Below are 20,601 nucleotides of genomic sequence, written 5' to 3' on the forward strand. Positions count from 1 at the left end.
GGAATGCTGACTGGAACTGTTGCTGCTGCACATTTTTTCCCCTACACACTCCTCAGTGCCAGGGGTGGTGGGGCTGCCTGCCTGCACAGCTTGGAGCCCTGCTGGGGCTGTTCAGGTGGGGGTTTTGGGGTGCATCCTCTGGTTTAGCACTTCCTGGGGCTGGGGGGAAGAGCCTGCTGTGATGCCGGGTGTTTGCTTTTGGGTGTTTTGCCAAACTGGGTCAGATCTGTGTCAGCTCTCTGGGCTGTTAGAGGGAAGGCGGTCACACACGGGCCTGCTGAAGGTTTCCTGTGCTCAGGGGCTTCCCAGCCCTCATCCTGTCAGCTGAGTGCCACTGCAGCCTCGTGCTGAGCTTCAGGAGGGGCTGCTTCCTCCAGGCAGGCCAGTCTGCTCTCCAGGGCTTGCTTGTCACAGACATCTTTTATGAAAAATCCTTTCCTTAGGAGTTTTCCTCCTGAGAAGCTGAAAGGCCTCAGGAACAAAATGTAAACATTGATTGTCTGCTGCTGTGGAATGCAACAGGTGCATCTGTGATTGGTCTCATGTGGTTGTTTCTAATTAATGGCCAATCACCATGAGCTGGCTCAGACCCTCTGGTCAGTCACAAGATTTTATTATCATTCCTTTCTATTCCTTGCTAGCCTTCTGATGAAATCCTTTCTTCTATTCTTTTAGTATAGTTTTAAGATATCATTTTCTTTTCATATAATATATATCATAAAATAATAAATCAGCCTTCTGAAACATGGAGTCAAGATTCTCATCTCTTCCCTCGTCCTGGGACCCCTGTGAACACCACCACATTGTTGGTGCTGCCTGTTTCATTTCCTCTTACTCTCTAAGATGTTTTCTATTGTAGATACTGTAAGAGATTTTAAATACCTAAATTAAATTACTACAGCAAAACCAATTGCTGTAATAATTTGTTCTGGTCCTGGAATTTTGCTGTGCAAGGGATGCAGAAATGTTCATGGCACTTGCAGGCCAGAAGTAGTTGATTTGTTGATGCACAAACATTATATCTGTGTGTTGTCAGGATGCTGTCAGCAATTGCCTTCCAGCCACAAGCTTTCCAGCTCTCACATATTTTCCTAAGAGCCCTGAATACCCCAGAGCCCCCCAAGGCCAGGGGCTGCCCCTGGGAGCCAAAGCCCTGTCTGGGGCAGCAGCAGCCTGCTCAGCCCTCCTGCCAAAGCCACCGAGGGCCCTGCCAGGGCTGGGGAGCAGGGTTGCACAAGTGCTGGAGGAAATGCAGCCTCGGGTTAAGCAATAGGTCAGGAGCTTTGGCTGGGGAAGGTTTCTGTGGCTCCTGCCGTGCTGCAGGTGCTGTGGGGAGGTGCAGGTGCTCCATGGGGTGCAGAGCTGGGGGCTGCAGCTAATCCTGCTTGATGTCACCCTCCTCTTCCTCCTCCTGCTCCCTGTGGGCTGCCTGGGGATTTTCAGCCCAAGGATTGCCATGGGGAGCTGAATGGAGGCTGCAGCAGGAGCAGGACCTGGTCACTGCCTGGTGTTCCCAAGGTCCCAGCATGGAGGTGCTGTGATTCCTGCAGGACTGGGTGTCACGGTGTTCACAGGGGTCTGAGGATGAGGGAAGAGATGTAGATCTGACTCCATGTTTCAGAAGGCTTGATTTATTATTTTATGATATATATTACATTAAAACTATACTAAAAGAAGAGAAGAAAGGATTTCCTCAGAAGGCTGGCTAAGAATACAATAGGGAAGAATGATAACAAAGGCTTGTGTCTCAGACAGAGTCGAGCCAGCTGACTGTGATTGGCATTAATTAGAAACAACTCTATAAGACCCATCACAGATCCACCTGTTGCATTCCACAGCAGCAGATAATCAAAGTTTACATTTTGTTCCTGAGGCCTCTCAGCTTCTCAGGAGGAAAAATCCTAAGGAAAGGATTTTCCATAAAAGATGTCTGTGACAAGTGGGGGGCCAGCTTGGGGCCCCCATGGCACCTGCCAGGACCTGGTTTTCTGTGCCATTTCTGAGCAGCACGGGGCAGTCCCTGGGTGAGTCAGGCTGCTGCTGTTGGCGTTGCATCAGTTCCCTGCATGTGGGAGCTGCACGGGCACGTTGGGAGCACAGATCCCTGCCTGTCCTGCTGCTGCTGGAGCCCAGCCCCTGCTCTGCTCCAGCCACAGCTCATCCTGTGCCCCTCCCAAAGAGCCTGCAGGGCTCTGGTGGAGCTGTCCTGTAGGGGGACACAGGATGGGTAAATGAAGGTGGTATAGAATGTGTAATCTTATCCCCTAAAGAGTTGCAGCTGGACTAATTGCTAAAGATTAGGAGCAGGCCTGATCTTAACAGGCCACACCTGTAGCCAATAAGAACAGTGGTGTAAAAGAGTGGATTGGTGGGATCTGGAGTCAGATGGCTGCTGCAAGGACCAGGAAGAGTCAGTGCTTAGAGGAACTGCCTACAAGAAACATTGAGGAGGTACAAAACTCTGGTGATACGGAATCCTTGCACTATAATGATAACAGAACTCTTGATATATAAGACTGTCCCAGCCCTGCTGGGGAAAGACCAAGCACACACAAACAATGGAGGGCAGCTGCCTGTATTGAGCAGGGGGAGCCTGGGGCAGGGTGCAGCCCCTGTGCAGGGCCAGGCCTGGGCACTGGGCAGCCCCTCAGCCCTGCAAGCTCCTGGGCCAGGTGTTGTGGCCAGCACAGAGCCCTCAGCTGTGCCTGGGGAGCCGCCTGCCCTTGGCTGCTCTCCCAAGGGCCATCCCAGGGTTGTGACATGTGCAGGAGCAGCTGGAGAGGATGGATCTGGTCCACAAGGAAGTCAGTGGGTAAATTCTGCAATCCCTCACTCCAGTGCAAGGTGACTGAAGCTGCTGCTGACCAGACTCTTGTTCCTGGAGCTCCCAAAAGCAGCAGAGCAGGAGGATGCTCCTCGGTGAGCTTCAGCAGGCACAGTCAGCCCAGGGCAGGGAGGGCTGTGCTGTGTCCTGGGGCAGAGCCAGGGCCAGTGGCTTGTTCTGAGCTGCCTCCAGCTGGCTCCTGCTCCTGGGGAATAGCTGCAGCTCTGCTGGATGGGGCTGGGCCCAGCCAGCACCAAAGGATGGATGGAGGCACATACAGGGTGCAGCTGGGACTGCAGCAGCCTGGGCAGGGAGGGATGTGTGGATCCTGCCTGGTTTGCTGAGCCCTGCTCACACCTTCACTCACATTTTCTGCCTGTCACGCTGGATGGAGCCACGTGCTTGCTGAGGTGCCTCCATCCACGGGCGACCTGGAAAAGAGAAAAGGAGAGAGGGGACAGCAGTGGCAGCCCCCAGCCAGGCTCCTGCTGGGAACAGAACTGGGAACCCCCCTCCCTGGGCTGCCCAGTGCACCCAGTGTGTCACAGACATCTTTTATGAAAAATCCTTTCCTTAGGATTTTTCCTCCTGAGAAGCTGAGAGGCCTCAGGAACAAAATGTAAACAATGATTATCTGCTGCTGTGGAATGCAACAGGTGCATCTGTGATTGGCCCATGTTGGTTGGATGTTTGTAATTAATGGCCATTCACAGTCAGCTGGTTTGGACTCTGTCTGAGACAGAAGCTTTTGTTATTCATTATTTTATTCTGTTATTAGCCAGCCTTCTGATGAAATCCTTTCTTCTATTCTTTTAGTATAGTTTTAATGTGATATATATCATAAATATTCTGAAACATGGAGTCAGATCCTCATCTCTTCCCTCATCCTCAGACCCCTGTGAACACGGTCACAGAGGTGGGAGCTGGGGGAATCACCCACACTGCCCAAAGCAGAGCTCAGCATACATTGCCCCCTCCTCACCACTGCCTCCCCGAGCCCCTCCACCATTCCCATTCCCTCCACCATTCCCATTCCCTACCTTCTGGGCTCTCTCCCTCACTCCCACTGGCACTTGGGTCCTCTGCTTCCCCCAGCAGCTCGGGGCTGTCCCTGCTGTTCCAGGGCAGCTCCTGCAGCTGGAGCAGGGTGTGAGGGTCTGGGGGGTCACAGGGGCTGTTTGAGGGCTGGCACCCCCTGTTCCCCCCATCACTCACCCGCTGGCGCAGGCTCTGCTGTTCCCGCAGCAGCTCCAGGAACCTGGAGCTCCACAGCAGCTTCTCAGCCCCCAGCTCGGTGCACAGGAATCGGACATCGGCCTCCAGCGCCTCCAGCCTCGCCAGCACGGCCTCGCTGCCCTGGCCACGCCACTGCCCTGGCAGCACAGCTCAGCTCAGCTCCTGCCACCCCCGGGGCACTGCCAGCCCCGGGCACACCCCCGGGCCGGGCACCCACCTGTCTGTGCAGGCTGCCACGCAGAATCCGAGTCCACATCCTCCTCCTCCTCCTCGCTCCCCTCCAGTCTCAGCTGCAGGGCTGTGCCGAGCTGGAAGCCAACACGGACAGTGGGCATGGGCAGGTCCGTGGGCACCAGAGCCCCCCAGTGCCACCCAGCAGGCGCTGTCACCGGGCCCGGCTGTCCCGGGGCTCTCCCAGCCGGGCTTTACCTCCTCGGTCACCTGGAAGGCGCCATCCCAGCAGCTCTTGTAGCACATCAGCAGCACCTGGGCGAGAGGACGGCTCACACCTGCCCTGAGCAGAGCGGTGTCCCCGCGTCCAGAGCGCTCTCGCTGGGCACAACCGCCCCCGCCCAGAGCCTTGAGCCGCGCAGCCCCAAGGGACGGGGGTGCCGCTCCCGCACGGGGTGCTGTGGTGAGGCAGCTGCAACACCCGCAGCAGCAGCAGTGCAGGGACTGCACCCTGACCCCAGCTGCAACACCCGCAGCAGCAGCAGTGCGGGGATTGCACCCCAGCACGCCCCGTTTGGAGCCGGCCGAGGTTCGGGGAGCCCCCTGGGGAAGGGTCCGCGCGGTACCGACCCAGGCCAGGCTCCAGAGCCGCCGCAGCCCCCGCAGCGCCGTCCCGCAGAGCTCCAGGACCCAGCGGCCCCCGGCGCGCAGCAGCCGCGTCCAGCAGGGCCCGGCCGGGGCTCGGTGCCGGCCCATGGTGGCACCTGCGGGCCGGACATTACCCTGATCAGGCCCAGCCATGGCTCAGGGCCGGACACGGGGCTCAGCCTCGGCCGGGGCTGCCCAGCAGCGGTGCCGAAGGTGGTCAGGCTCTGTCCCGGCTCGCCGTGAGCAGCACAGCGAGAGGGGAGCGGACACGCGGGACCCCCTCTGCCCTCCCCGTTCCCTCCCCACTGCCCCCTTACCCACCGGCTGCCCCCTTACCCAGCCGTGCACCGCGCCCCTCCTGCCCCTCGGCCCCCAGATGAACTCCTCCTGCCTAATCCTCTTGGTGACGAGGCTGGGCAGGGATTAGCGCTTCCCTAGCGCTCCACCTTTAGGGTCCATGACGACAGTGGTAGTTCTTCTGAGCTTTCCTTTGCTCAGGATTCATCTTTCACAAGCAAAGGACTCAGGATGTATTTCTAATCATTACTTTTAGCTTTAATTAGCTTTCATGTGAAGTCTGTGCATCTCTCTCTGACTCCTATGCCCATCCTGGGGATCTTTAGTCACTCAGGCTCTTTAGGAAGTAAAAGAGAAGTGTTCAGAAGTCAAATGGGAGTTTTAGGCACAACTGCTGGAGTCAGGACCCAGCAGGGAACAGCTGATGCTTTGACTGAATCAGGTGTGTGCCATTTCTCTTTCTGCCCCATCCATGTGCAGGCTGTCCCTTCCTTCGGTGACAAACACAGCCAGGGCAGGAATGGCTGCACTTCACATTGTCCCTGCAGCGCCCCAATGTGTCACAGGGAATGCAGAGCTGGCCCTGCCTGCACAAGGCTCCCAAGCTACACCAGCCCTTTGCTGCTTCTTCACTCAAAATGTTCCACCCAAGAAAATCTGGCAGCTTTCCTCGAGGGCAGAGGTGCAGCAGAGACTTCAGCCTCTGAAATCCAGGTGCTCCAGCCATCCCTGCTCAGAGCAGCAGCAGCAGAAGTGTTTTCATACCAAGGCCAGGGAACCAAAACCATCAGCTGAGAATTCTTTTTTCCAGAACTATGGAGGAGTGAGACTTTGTAGTTTATGCTGTTTCCTAGATCTTCCACCCCCCTGTACTTAAACTGTAGCTTAAAACACAGAAGTAGGCCGGCTTTGCAGCTTGGCCTTTAAGCTGCTCTAGCCTGATCCCCCTGAGGAGGAGCTGCCACAGGTCCCAGCTCCCTGCAGGATAAGCCAGCTCCCTCCAGGAACAAACACAGAGCTGCCTTGATCTCCAGATCACACACAGCCCAAAGCAGAATTCTGCTCCCTCACAGTCCCAGACCCCAAACACAGGAGAGCAGAGGTGCAGCAGAACATCTGAACCCCCAGCTGTTCCACAGGCTGTGCACACTTTGGGGACTCAGTGACATCCCTGTCCCATGCAGGGGTTACACAAACACATCCCAGCACTGATAAAGCAATTCCCCACAGCTCAGTTCAACAGCAGCAATAAGATTCTGACGTGGCTGCTGCAAGAAGCACCCAGCCATGGTTCCTGTCTCTCTCCAGGGACAATCCAGCTGCCTCATCCTGATCTGCCAGCAATATTCCCTCACCAGCACAACCATGGACATTCCAGTCATGTCTTGCAGCAGGATCAGCCAAACACAGCTGGAAATCAGAGCCTGGCACTCCCTGCAGAATTTAGGAACAGCTGCCCCAGGAGAGAAAGCACCAAGAGAACACCCAGGGACAAGGAACAGCTCCAGTGCCAAAGGGGAAGAAGCCCAGCAAGGCCCCATAAAGCAGGTGAACACTAAAAAGCAGCAGGAGTCAGTTTGGACTGAATAAACCATGAGAAGAGACAAACATGGAACTTTTATTGTTTATGTACAAATGACAGAGGTTTGTATTAAAAAGAGAACCCACCCAAAGTCAGCGACAGTGAAGAGCTGGCACTGAGCTCTGGCCCTTCCTGCACCTAATGCACTGAGGAATATTGGGAGATGGTGTTTAAAATGAAAGAGAAAAGGGTTAAACTGCCTTCTTCTCTGCTTGAGTAAGAATCAAAAGCTGCTCCACAAAATGAAGAACCTTCCACTACACGGACTAAACAAAGAAACCCAAAGTCAACTTGTAACTATACACTTCAGCTTTAAAAAAGGCACAAAAAAACAAACAAAATAAAACCAGAAAAAAAAACCCCAAACCTGCAAAGCTAAATATCAGCAACAAAAGTAATTTAAGTCTCACAACATGGATGGGACACACTGAATCCTAGCCCAGTTCCAGTGGAAAAGGAAATGCCTCTGTGTGGGTCTGCAGGTGACAGGGGGCAGCAGTGTCAGCCTTTCCAGCAAGTTCCCGACCAAGGTGGAAGCACAGAACAGTCAGGAATTCAGAACTACGACAACTACTACACCACCTTTGTCCTCCTGCAACTCAGGTGATTTAAAAATGATGCAAAGTACATGGTCCAGGATTTCCTCCCCCCATCCAAGTCCCTTAGAGTGAGTCACTCCTGCTGCAGCTGCCATCCTGCTTCAGGGCTTCTCAGTGGGGAGTCACAGACCTAAATCCCAGGAGCATCAGCACTGATGGCTCTAGTAGTCCTGCAGAGAAAGGACAGCACATGCACATTAACACCTTCCCACCTCCGAGTGTGCTCTTGGAGCTGGGGGTCTCAGTCCTCTCTCATCTCACACACCACTAGCTGCTGGCAGAACAGATCTTTCTCTTGTAGCTAAACATTGAAAAGCAGGACCCTGCCAACCTTGAGTATCAACTCAAACCAGATGCTTTTGATGCTCCAGATCATGACAAGAGGATGCAAAGCAGCTTTTTCCATGAGAAGCACACAGGAGTTATCTGTGACCTGGGCTCAGCTGCTGCCACAGCCAGGGGACAATGCTGACCTCACACTGCGACTCCTCAACCATGACAATAAAAACTCAAATGACAGCAGCAGCAGCAGCAGCAGCAGGAGGGTTTTTAAAGCTTGTGAGTCAGCCAGCCCTTCCAGTGAGCAATGAAAACACAGACAGAGCACGGATACTTACGGCTCTTGGCTTTTTGTTTAACTTGAGATCAATCCTGTGGTTGGAAAGACAAGAGAAACGTCCATGTCAATACCTGACCCAACACCAGAGTTACTGCACAGGGCACAGCTAGACAGAGACTATGGTTAATCCATCCACTCCCAGCTGGCTGAGCCAGGGGCTGTGCCCAGGGTTACTGGGCACCAGAGCAGCACAGGAGAACCGAGTTATTATTTGCCAAAAAGCAGATTCCATCCACTCCCAGACAGAGTTAATCAAGGGGCACAATCAATCACAGGGCACTTAGGCAGTGAACAAGGGGAACTAGGCATGCTTTATGTTAATTTAATCTGCCAGAGGTGTAACTATGCCACAGGTAATTAGCCAGACATAGCGTGAGAGTTATTTACTTGGATAGAGAGAGGAGTTAGGATGACAGGGATTATATGAGCCAAAATTACTGAGTTAAGTACATTTTTCCAAAAGGAAATATCCAAGTCTATACTTATCTCCTTAAGCAGCAAAGCCAAAAGAATCAGTGTTTAAACTAAGTTTTAAAGTTAAAAAGTTTTATCTATTCAAATATGAAACAGAAAGGTAAAGAAGAGTGAAGTTAATTTATAATTTGCTGAAGTTATTAAATAAAATGTTACCTCCATCACGCTTTTCTGTTTTTAAAAAATACTTCCCAGCCTAACCTAATATACATACCTACAATTAAACAGATAAACTAGGGGTTAGCGAGGTCTCAAAAGGCACATCGTGTCTACACACTAACAACACAGCACAAGTACTAATTCAAGTCAAACTTACTCAAAGTCATAATCAAACATGCCAGACGGGCTGAGGGGCAGCATTTGAAAGGAAGAAAGCAATAGAAATTAATATACTAATGAATTAAATCAATTAATTGATTAGCCACCCTAGCAAGATCGCTAAAAAAATCAAATGAAATAAATAATAAAGCCAGTGTTCAAACACCATCAAGTTCTTCAGATATCTTAACCAGGACTGGACACAAAAAGCTCTCTGGCTTGGCAATGCAGAGTCCCCCTCCCCACTGGATTTTGGGAACAAGTGTTAGCAGAGGTGGGGTTGGGTCACACAGGGGATTTCAGGAGCTGGAGGAGGGGCAGCTGCCAGGAACCCAGAAGGGCTTGGGGAACCAAAGTGAGGGGTCAGGAAGCTGGAGAGGGGACTGGGCTGCCAGGGCAAGGCAAAGCTGCTTCAGGCAGAGGTGACACAGAACCCCCACACCCCAACAATGCTGCTGTCCCCAGCTGGGTTACCCAGGGACATTGGGCCAGAGCTGAGCACTTTGGGGACTGTCCCACCCCCCATACAAGTGGCCTCCAGACACAGCTGTGCCCACAGCTGGCAGGACTGATCAGGGAATCCCATTCCAGCACTGCACTAAGAGCAAACAGCACTGGGTTTGCTCAAACCCAGCCAAGCACACAGAAAATCATCTCCAGCCTGGCCTTGCTGTGTGGCAGGGAGCAGAGGGACAGCACAGCCCCTGCAGCCACACCTGAGGCCCTGGGTGCACCTGGAGCCAAAGGTCCCACAGGGGAAGGCAGCGAGGCTCCTGCAGGGCCCTTCCCCAGCACCTCCCAGAACGGGGCAGCACAACCCAGAGTCGTGCTGGCAAGAGGAAAAGCTTCTGAATAAAGAGAAAAGCCAACATTTCTTTTATTTTTCTCTTTTGACCCCTCAGGGGACAGACCCACAGGTCTGGCTGGAGCACCTGTGGGGTTGTAGGGCCTGGAATGCCCTCGCTGCACGTTGTTGCTGGGGGGGTTTTAACCTAGACATATTCGAGAATTGTTTGGTCTTGTCTGCCAAAATTTAGGGGATACTCAGTAACAGCAATCACAATTTGAACAGAGCTTTTATTACAGACAAATTTAATGATCTTTTTATGGTTTTTAATTCTCTATCTGGCCCTGCTAAACATTACAAACAGTCAGTTCCTGCCTTGCTGAGCCCCTCGGAGTGTCTGAAGGGGCTTGGGAACACAGAGGCTGCCACAGGTGAGCAGGGCAGGGCTGCTCTGTCCAGCCAAAGCTGCACAGGGGGGATGAGAAGGAACCCAGAGCCACACAACCTGTTGGGGAACAGCTTCCCCCCAGCTCCTGTCCCTAAAGTCCAGGTCAAGGACCAGAGCAAAGAGATTTGTGTCAGTTCCAGCACCTGCCCTGCACCGCACCATGTTGTTGGCCATGGTTTGTGCAGGGAGAATATTTTATAATTTGTTTGAAATGGCAGTTTCCTTAAGCTGTACTTCAGTTTTACAGGTTGTTTCTCTGGACTTGTTCACGGATGTGGTTTCCTTGTGTTATTCCTGAACTTCTTCCAAATATCTACAGGCAAAAAAAGAGATTTGAACTTCTTTGGATTCCCAGCTCATGGGGAACAAAGGGACATCCAGTCCTTTCGGATATCTGCCCAATTCAGGCTGCTGTAGGAAGCAAATTCTGACCTAAGAATTAAAGACATGCTAATGACTCAACACTTAATGAAGGCAAAAAAGGAGTTAAGCATTTTTCAAGCATTGTACCTACCTCACGTCCCCATCCCAACTGTCCCCAGCCCCCCTTGGAAGTTTCACCACTTTAAACCCTTTCTCTAATTGCATGGCAGGTCCCTTAAAGAGGAGAGCCAGGCAGAGCAAACAGCTCAGAGCCAGCACAGACTGGCTCTGAGAGAGCTTTTAAAACAAAAGAGTTTTAAAAGCTCCATTACTTCTATGAAATACTTAAGCCCCAGCTTCAGCAATCCTTCCAGACAGCTCTGCAGCGTCTCCTCTCCAGGGTTTTCCTCCCTCAGGACCTGACTCAGGCACTGTCACTGCCAGAGCCTGGCTGAGGGCACAGGATCCAGCTCACTGCCCTCATTATGCCCCAAGGGCAGAGCTGGACAGGTAAATCCAACCAGAAAAGAGTTCAAGGAATCTGTTCCACGTGAATTTCAGGTCAGTTTAATAACAAACACTCTGAGGTGAAGGTGACACAGCAACTTCTCTATGCCAGCACTGAGACTCGGTTGGGATGTGAGAGCTGGAAGGGGCTGGAGTGGAAATCCAGACACAGGGAGTGTCCAAAACCCCAAAAACATTCCCATTTGCATTCCACCCTCCCTCAAAGCAAGCACTAACATTCCTGTCCTCCTGGGCTCTGCAGAAACCAAGCAGCAAGCTCAGGAGGTCAGGACCTGCTGGAAGGAATAAACTTTATCCTGGAGAGATGGGAGAGCTGGAGAAGCTGCCCAGCTGTGCCACAGCTGGAGTGAGCACCCTGTGCTGCTTGTTTAACTTCCTCAGCACTCTCCCCTCCTCTTCCAAAAGCAGGAAAACCCCCAAAAAACTAACCCCAGCTGCCTGTTGGTTATTCCAACGTGTTACTGGTTCCCTTCAGGCAATAAATTCAATCCAGCCCCAGCCAGCTGTCCAGGTGTGGTGAGCAGGCTGCTGGTCCCACTGACCTGTGTCTGTTTTTGTTCTTTCTCTTTTTGTGGCTGCTGTGGTGGCTCCCAGAGGAAGTGGAGGAAGCAGCTTTCTGAGGCTTCACACCCTGCACGGAGCCATCCAGCTCTTCAGCATCCTCCTGGTTGGGCTCATTCTCCTGGTTGTGGAAGTCTGGAGAAGTGTCACTCTCTGTGCCACTGCCCGGCTCCCCTAGAGCAGGACAAAGCCAGGTGAGCACCAGGCTGAGCTCCTGGCACAGCCCTGAGTGGGAGAAACAGCGCCAGAACAGCAGCAGAGGCACCTGAGCCCTGCAGCACCAGGTGAATCACAGAGCCAGGGAAACAGCCCTGCAGGATGGACAGGGAGCTGCTCCCCAGCTCTGAGGAACCACATCTGATTTGGTGCTGGTCACAAAAAGGTTTCTCAGTGTCCTGGAGCTGGCTGGTCCCTCCCCAGGCCTCCTGTGACTGACACATCTACAGATGCAGGGCTTCAGCTCCTCCAGCCTCTTCCTCTACAGAGCACCAAAGCAAATTCAATCCTTTTCACACACAACAAAGCCCTCTGAGCCTGGAAGGAACTTGGGAAGTCAGGAGCAGCCTGAGGGCAGCAGACACAGGGGCTGGGCAGGGGAGCCAGACCCCAGACAGGGCAGAACGGTGGGGAGGGTGTAATTCTTCCCAAATTCAGAGCAAAATGACAAAGGCACTTACGCTTCTCAATGAGCTGGTCCTGCACTCCAGCTAATGCACTGACAGCCTGCAAAACAAACAGGGTGTCAAGGCAAGCAGGGATTCACTTCCCAGGGCTCAAAGCACAGAGCCCAGGTCACACAGACAGGTCCCTCTGAAGTGCCCCAAGTGGCACCAGGGGTCTGGGGCAGAGACAAAGCCAGGGGACAGCAGTGACACCAGGGACAGGCACCCTCCCACCCCTAAACACCTGAAAAAGGGGCTCTGGAAGAGGCTGCAGGGTGGGATGGGGGTGCTTAGGGCAGGGAGCCAGGGCAGGTATGGGATTTCAAATGGGGAAGTCATTCTGCAGGTGATCCCAGCAGGACTGAGGCACCAAGGGGCAGGGATGGGATGGGATTGGATGGGATGGGATGGGATGGGGATAAAACAGGAACAGGACTTGGGACAAGGAAAGGGATGGAGATAAAACAGGAACAGGACTGGGGACAAGGAAAGGGATGGGATGGGGATCAAACAGGAGCAGGAATGGGAAGAAGGAAAGGGATGGGATGGGGATAAAACAGGAACAAGACTGGGGACAAGGAAAGGGATGGGATGGGGATAAAACAGGAGCAGGACTGGGGACAAGCAAAGGGATGGGAATGGAGACAGGGATGGGCACAGGGACGGTTATGGGGTCAGGGCTCATCCCAGCACTCACCGCTGCTGAGGTGACCGAGGACTTGCTGAAGAGCCTCTCGGCCTCCTTGAACTTGCGGTTCCTGCGGTCGTTTTTGCTGTTGGAGTTCCTGAAACAGAGACAGGCGCGATGGCGGGGCCGGGCGGGCGGGGGGGACCGGGCGGGCGGGCAGCGCCTCCTCCGCCCCTCACTCACTTCTGGTTGGTGAGATAGCGATCCCAGCCGCGGATGATGTTGCCGTACATCTGCGTGTCCTCCAGGTAGCTGCCCTCGAAGGCGTAGATCTGCCGCTCCAGGTTTGCCAGCGTCTCCTGCCGGGAAACACCGCCGCGCATGGAGCAGGCCGGGCCGCGCCGCTGCGGCCCCGCCGCTCCCCCGGCCGCTCCGCCGCCACCCGCACCGCACCGAGCCCTTCCCCGGTGCTCACCGCCAGCTCCTGCTTGCGTTTCACCAGCTCGGCGAGCTCCCGGCGGGTGTCCGGGATCTGAGGGGGCCCGCCGGCCTTGGCGTGCAGCGCGGCCATGGCGGCGCGGCCTGCGCGGGAGGGGCGGGCGGTGCCAGCGGCGGCCGCCAGGGGCGCTGCTGAGGCGGGAGGGGCGGGGCGATAACCTCACCCTCATTAAACCCTGCACTCCTAATTAATTATCCTGACTACCCTGGGAGGATGAATGGGGCTCAACCAAACACAAATCCGAAAAATCCTAGCTTTTTCTTCCATCTCTCACCTAGGCTGAATAGCAATCAATATCATCTACAACCCTAAACTTACCCTCCTCAACTCCTACCTGGCTATCCCCTCAGCAGCCCTGGGAGGATGAATGGGGCTCAACCAAACATGAATCCTAAAAATCCTAGCTTTTTCTTCCATCTCCCACCTCATTATCATCTACAACCCTAAATTTACCCTCCTCAACTTCTACCTATACGCTATAATAACTGCAACCTTTTTCCTCACCCTAAACACAATCAAAGTCCTAAAGCTTTCTGCCCTAATAACTGCATGGACCAAAATTCCATCAGTAAATGCAATACTCCCAAGGGTTGGAGCGTTCTGTGGTTCTGCCGCTAAAATTTCTGCTAAAAATTCAGATCTCCCCCAATTCCATGTTTTTTAGGGTCACTCTGAAAGGAAGGAGGGGTTTGTCTTTACAAACAACCTGTGGGTAGATAAAACCAGTGCTGAGAGGTAATAGAAGCAATGGGAAGGATTGCACTGATTGATAAATGATTCCATTTTGAGAAGGATTTGTCTTTACAAACTGTAGGTCTGCTAATAAATAAAATTGTATATTGAGAGATGAAAGGAACAATGGGAAGGATTCTGCTAATTCATAAATGGAATGAGAGGTTTGTCTTTGCAGACAAACTGTAGGTCTGCTAATAAATAAAACTGGGTACTGACATGAAGGAAACAATGGGAAGGATTCTACTGATTGATAAATGGAATGAGAGGGATTTGTCTTTACAGACAAACTGTAGGTCTGCTGATAAATAAAACTGGAAACTGAGAGATAAAAGAAGTAATGGGAAGAAGCATTAATTCCATAGAAATTCCACTGATTGGCACAAGGAAAATAAAAAGGGGGGTATACATTAGAAGGGGGTCTCTATTAGGTGTTCTGGGAAGTTTGTACCTCTCAAGTACCTCAGCCAGTCGGGAAAGAGAGAGGGAAATGCAGCTGGGAAATTGGGATAAAAAGTGTCCTCTAACAGTTTGAGATACCCCATGGGAAATGCCCTATGGCCTCTCTCTTTATTGGAATAAAGTTACAGGACTCCTGTGTCTCCTTTTTGGACACAAACCTCAGGAGTTTGTGGATTAATTATCCTGACACCTCCAACTCAAACCCTTCTGTGATCCTATTAAACTGTGTCACTCTGATCCTCTGCAGTGACACTGGGGGCCAGTTTGCCCTTTTGCAGTACAGCAATTCTGTCACCTGCCATTCCTGTGAGAACCCTGTCAGGGCACACAGAATGAGCCACCCTGGGGTGAGAAAGGGGAGCAATACAAACCTCCTGTGCTCACAGCTTCTCCAGGGTCCAAATTGTGCAGTTTCGAACTTATTTGGTTTCTTTACTACAGAAACAAGTGCTAAAACTTCAAGTGTTCTGAGGAAAAAAGAAGGCTAGAAAAATATTACAACTGAAAGCAATCAAGGCTAAATTTACAAATTGTTTATTTAAAAACCCTTGGAGTAGATATAAAGGAGCTCCTCCTGCTCAAACCCCATCCTACCCATCTGAAACCCCAGAGCAATGCCCCATATTTACACTATCCATGTGTACAACAAGCACCTTTGTGTACAGTCTGTACACAGCAGGGACAAACAGGTGAGACCACAAACACCCAGGTGAGTCAGTGAAGTGTGGGACACACACATTGAACATAAAGCAACGTTGGAGAGACACCAAAAACTCTGCAACTCCCAGTGAGTGGGACTGGTGCTTCTCTCCCTAAACACTGACTTCTTCACTGTTAAACAAAGGACTTGGGTACCCAAGTTTTTATAAAAAGAGAACTTAAATAGTGCAAACTGGTTAAAACATGTCACCCTATCAAAGGTGGTTCTGTCTGACACAAACAAACCCTGGGGTGGGGTCAGGAAAAAGGGTTCTAGCTTACAACCCAGACACTCCACATCCAGGACAGCTTCAGCATCATGTGTGGGAACAGGGAACTTGGCTCACAGTCTCATCACCTGAAATTCCAGGAACTGTTTAACTTCTGTTTCACATCCCCCTGTGATTTCCAGGCGGAATTCCAGTGAAATGCCCGTCCCTCAGTCACCATGAGACAAATTAAATACTAAAAACATACAAATACATGAGAATCTTTGCCACATTTCTGCCATTTTAGCAGTGATCCAGGTAAATTCTCCTGTCAGAACTCCCAACAGGCAGAGGAATTTGGCAAACTACGGAGGAGGACGTGCATCAGGTACTCTCTAACTAACCTTTCAGTCTGTAGCATTTTCAAAGGGCTACAACAAAACAAGTCATAAAAATAATTTTCCAGATGCTGTCTGTGTTTGACATGGTTTGCTGGAAGAGTCTGGCAACATCTGGTGGAGGGTTTCCAGCACCAAGAGTTTTCACATCCAGGTGCTCTTCGGCTTCTTGGGAGACAAATAAAATAAAAAATAAAGCTGTAATTCTTGATATGCAAAACTATCAAACACAAATAACGAGCAAAGCCCCTCAAAACAAACTATGGGAACAGACCAGCAACAGAGAAAGGACTTTAAGGCAACAAGAGGCATCAGTGCTGCAATGCTCCACGTTCACATCCCAGTCCCGTTCCACCGCAAGGAGTTTCCCTCCTCTGCCTCTCCCCAGCTTCTCCCTCCTCCGTTAACTGTCAGACTCCTCCTCCTTCTCCTCATCCTCATCATCGTCCTTGGTGTTGGCCTCAGATTTGTCAGAGGACTCGTGGAGCAGCACGTACTCCCTGCTGCTGAAGCCGAACTTGAGCACGTCCTTCTCCTTGAGTTCGTAGTAGCGCTGGGGCTCGATGCGCTGGTTGTTGAGGAAGGTGCCGTTCCCCGAGCCCAGGTCGATGATGTAGGGCCTCACCCTGCGGCCCACGGTGCCGTCAGCCCGGGTGTACTCCACCAGCCTGCAACAAAACCACTGCTGAGCCACCTGAGACACTGCAAACGTGTTCATAAAGCAGCAGGGGCAGAAACTGTGCTCTGCGGGGAGGTGGGAAGATGGCTTATAACTAAGGGTCTTGTAACTTTTTGACCTAAACTGTAAAAATGTGAACTAAACTCACCTATGTAAGAAAACAAAACAAAAAAAACCCTGCATTATCAAAAAAATTAAAAAACCTTAAATTCCTTCCAAATTCCTCCCACTCCCCAAGCTCTCACTGGTACTGGAAGACGGCTTATAACTAAGAGCCTTATAACTTTTTAACCTATACTTACAAACACCAACTAAACTCACTTTTCTTACTTGTGTAGGAAAAAAACCCAACTGAATTATTAAAACCAATTCCAAAAGATCATCCTAAATTCCTTCAAAGTCCCTCCCACTCCTGAGTCTCACCGGTAGGGGAAGACAGCTTATAACTAAGTATAACTTGCAACTTTTTAACCTATACTGTAAAAACATGAACTAAACTCACTTTTCCTACTTAGGTAAAGAAAAAAAACCAAACAACTGCATTATCAAAACCAATTCAAAATTCTTAAATTCCTTCCAAACTCCTCCCACTCCCTCGAGCTCTCACTGGTACTTGAGGACAGCTCATAACTAAGAGTCTTGTGACTTTTTAACCTATACTGAAAAAATGAGAACTAAACTCTCTTATCTATGTAAAAAAAAAAAAACCAAAAAAAAACCAAAAAACAAACTGCATTATCAAAACCAATTCAAAAATAATCTTAAATTCCTTTAAAACCCCTGCCAGTCCCTGAGCTCTCACAGGTACTGGAAGACAGCTTATAACTAAGTTGGCTTATAACTATAACTCTACTGTAAAAACCTATAAACTCACTTTTCTTACTTATGTAAAAAAACAAAAAAACAAAAAAACACATTATCAAAACCAATTCAAAACCGTTAAATTTCTTCCAAACTCCTCTCACTCCCTGAGCTCTCACTGGTACTTGAAGACAGCTTATAACTAAGAGCCTTGTAGCTTTTTAACCCATACTGTAAAACCATGAACTAAACTCACTTTTCTTACTGATGTAGAAAAAATAACCAACTAAATTATCAAAACCAATTCAAAAATCTCATCTTAAATTCCTTCAAAACTCCTCTCAGTCCCGAAGCTGCCTGAGCTCCCACTGGTACTGGAAGACAGCTTATAACTAAGAGCCTTGTAACATTTTAACCTATACTGTAAAACCATGAACTAAACTCACTTTTCTTAATTATGTAGAAAAAAACCAAGACACAAACCGCATTATCAAAACTAATTCAAAAACCTTCAATTCCTTCAAAGCTCCTCCCACTCCCAAGCTCTCACTGGTACTTGGGGACAGCTTATAACTAAGTCTTGTAACTTTTTAACCTATACTTACAAGCACGAACTAAACTCACTTTTCTTTCTTATGTAAAAACAAACAAACAAACAAACAATGGCATTACCAAAACCAATTCAAACCCTTAAATTCCTTCCAAGCTCCTCCCACCCCCAAGCTCTCACCCGGTACTGGAAGATGGCTTATAACTAAGTATAACTTGTGACTTTTTAACTTATACTGAAAAAATGAGAACTAAACTCTCTTACCTATGTAAAAAAAAAAAACCAAAAAAAACCCCAAAAAAACTGCATCATCAAAAACAATTAAAAAATCTCATCTTAAATTCCTTCAAAGCTCCTCCCACTCCCAAGCTCTCACTGGTACTTGGGGACAGCTTATAACTAAGTCTTGTAACTTTTTAACCTATACTTATAAGCACGAACTAAACTCACTTTTCTTTCTTATGTAAAAACAAACAAACAAACAAAAAATGGCATTACCAAAACCCCTTAAATTCCTCCCAAACCCCCCCTGCCGAGCCTCACCGGTACTGGAAGACGGCGTGCTGCTTGGAGCAGGAGGGGTGGTCGATGGGGATGTCGGCGATGCGGCGGTGCCGGCCCAGCAGGTAGGCGCTCTGCCTGTGGATGTACATCACGGGCAGGAACTCGTCGTTCTTGAAGGGGTACAGGCGCCAGCGCGTCTTGGGGATGCGCGCCTCGGGCGGCTCGCTGTACTTGATCACCACGCCCCGGAAGGTGTTGCTGTCCTCCAGCAGCGCCCCCGACAGCTCGAAGCTCGGTTTCTCCTTGTTGGCAGCGGGTTTTTCTTTCTGTTTGCTGTCTGACTGCCAGGGCTCAGCGTTGGGCTCGCCCTGCCGATGCTCTCGCCTCCTCTCGTTGTGCAGCTCTCTCTCCGCCTGCTGCTCCCGCAGGTTCTGTGCGTCCCGCTCGTGGCTGCGAGCTCCAGGGTTCTTCTTCCTGTCTGAGTGCTCCTTGTGCCTGTCCCTGTCCCCGCTCCTGTCGCGGTCCCGCCGCTGCTCCTGCTCTGCTGGGTGCCTCTGCTTCCTCTCCTCCTTCACCCTGCCACAGTGATCCTCCCGCTCCTGCAGGGACAGCCAGAGTCAAACAGCAGCTCAGCTACCTCGGCCTTTTGGAAAATCGGCACCTTACAACTAAGTAGAACTTGTAACTTTTTAACCTATGCTGTAAAAATAGGAACTAAACTCATTTACCTATGCAAAAACCCCCCAAAAACTAAACTGCATTATCAAAACCAATTCAGAACCCTTAAATTCCCTCCCGACCCTGCCCACTCGCTGAGCTCACACTGGTACTTGAAGATAGCTTTTAACTAAGAGCCTTGTAACTTTTTAACCTATACTGTAAAAATGTGAACTAAACTCACTTTTGTTACTTATGTAAAAAAACCAACTGCATTATCAAAACCAATTCAAAAATAATTTTAAATTCCTTCCAAACTCCAGCCAGTCCCCAAGCTCTCACTGTTACTGGAAGATGACTTATAACTAAGAGCCTTGTAACTTTTTAACCTGTACTGTAAAAATCTGAACTAAACTCACTTACCTATGTAAAAAAAAAACAAAAACCAAACTACAAACTCCATTGTCAAAACCAATTGAAAACCCTTAAATTCCTTCCAAACTCCTCCCAATCCCAAACTCTCACCGGTACTGGAAGACAGTCTTGTAACTTTTTAACCTATACTTACAAACACAAGGAAAACTCACTTTTCTTACTTATGTAAAAAAACCAACTGCATTATCAAAAGCAATTCAAAAATAATTTTAAATTCCTTCCAAACTCCTCCCAGTCCCAAACTCTCACTGATACTGGAAGATGGCTTATAACAAAGAGTTTTGTAACTTTTTAACCTGTAAAAACATCAACTTTTAAACTGTAAAAACACAAACTGAACAGCAGCTCATCTACCTCGGCCTTTTAGACAATCCCAATCCCACACTGGGAAAACACACACTGGGATGTCCCTCCCTCGTGTTTGAGGCATGGGGAGGAACATCTGCGGCTTGCACACGGGAAATAAATGAGGGTGCAATGCTGAACCCACCATTGGTGACACTAAAATGACATCGATGCAGATATACAGAGAGTATTTACACAGGATGCAGAAAGGGTTTTGCCATCTTGCTGGGGTGCAGCTCTGACACCACCTAGAACAGATTTCCCTGCCAAACCACTTGGGTTCCCGCAATTTGCATGGAATAAAGCGCCACAAACAGGCGGTGCAGCCTGCTCTGGGGAAAGGATGCAGCTCCCTGCGCTGTGGCACCGGCAGGGCTCGGAGAGGAGCTCCAGGCACGGGTGGCACAGCTGAGCTGGGCAGCGGGAGCTCCTGACTCCCCAGACACGGGACACCGGGCAGGGCCCTGTCTGAACCGACTTTCTGTGCCCGCCAGGCCGAGTCCCGGGAACCGGGCCCCGCTGTACCGACAGCCCCGCTCACCTGCTTCACCCTCACGGCGCCGTGGTGCGGGCTGTGGCTGCGGCTCCTCCTGCCTCGCGGCGAGCGGCTCCTCCTCCCGGACCTGCTCCTCCGCCGCGGCGACCTGCGGAACAACGGGAGGGGTTGAGCGGCGGGGCCGGGCCGAGCGTGGCGGGGCCGAGCGGCTGGGCCTCCTCACCTGCTGCCCGCGCGCGGTCCTGCCGGGCCCCGCCGCTCCTCGCTCGGGCTGCGCCGGGGGCTGCGCCGCTCGGCCTTCACCGCCACCTCCCGCCGCCGCCGCCGCTCTCTCCGCCGCTCCTCCGCCGCGGCCTCCATGGCGCCCGTCCCGACGGAAGTGCCGCCACT

At 50.9% G+C, this 20,601-nt stretch overlaps 2 protein-coding genes across 6 annotated transcripts; both read right to left on the minus strand.

Moving 5' to 3' along the window:
- Nucleotides 1-6,773: 6,773 nt before the first annotated feature.
- MEAF6 (MYST/Esa1 associated factor 6) lies at nucleotides 6,774-13,375 on the minus strand. Of its 5 annotated transcripts, XR_010442675.1 has the most exons (9): nucleotides 13,221-13,375; nucleotides 12,989-13,104; nucleotides 12,815-12,902; nucleotides 12,133-12,178; nucleotides 11,437-11,629; nucleotides 8,767-8,796; nucleotides 8,607-8,664; nucleotides 7,975-8,008; nucleotides 6,774-7,527 (listed from the first exon to the last, which is right to left on the minus strand). XR_010442675.1 is itself a non-coding variant. In XM_064731595.1 (8 exons), the coding sequence occupies exons 1-8, from the start codon at nucleotides 13,314-13,316 to the stop codon at nucleotides 7,519-7,521; spliced, it is 612 nt and encodes a 203-aa protein (XP_064587665.1). In that variant the 5' UTR covers nucleotides 13,317-13,375; the 3' UTR covers nucleotides 6,774-7,518. The 5 variants fall into 5 exon arrangements, 3 of the variants coding, with proteins under 3 accessions (XP_064587665.1, XP_064587667.1, XP_064587668.1); XR_010442676.1 differs by lacking the exon at nucleotides 8,767-8,796; XM_064731595.1 differs by lacking the exon at nucleotides 8,607-8,664.
- Nucleotides 13,376-14,956: 1,581 nt separating this feature from the next.
- On the minus strand, nucleotides 14,957-20,571 carry SNIP1 (Smad nuclear interacting protein 1). Its single transcript, XM_064731820.1, has 4 exons — nucleotides 20,435-20,571; nucleotides 20,257-20,359; nucleotides 18,318-18,877; nucleotides 14,957-16,412 (listed from the first exon to the last, which is right to left on the minus strand). Exons 1-4 carry the CDS (start codon nucleotides 20,569-20,571, stop codon nucleotides 16,148-16,150), a joined length of 1,065 nt encoding a protein of 354 aa, XP_064587890.1. The 3' UTR covers nucleotides 14,957-16,147.
- Nucleotides 20,572-20,601: the final 30 nt, after the last annotated feature.

This window comes from Zonotrichia leucophrys, chromosome 23, assembly GCF_028769735.1.
Source record: "Zonotrichia leucophrys gambelii isolate GWCS_2022_RI chromosome 23, RI_Zleu_2.0, whole genome shotgun sequence".
Taxonomy (NCBI): Eukaryota; Metazoa; Chordata; class Aves; order Passeriformes; family Passerellidae; genus Zonotrichia; species Zonotrichia leucophrys.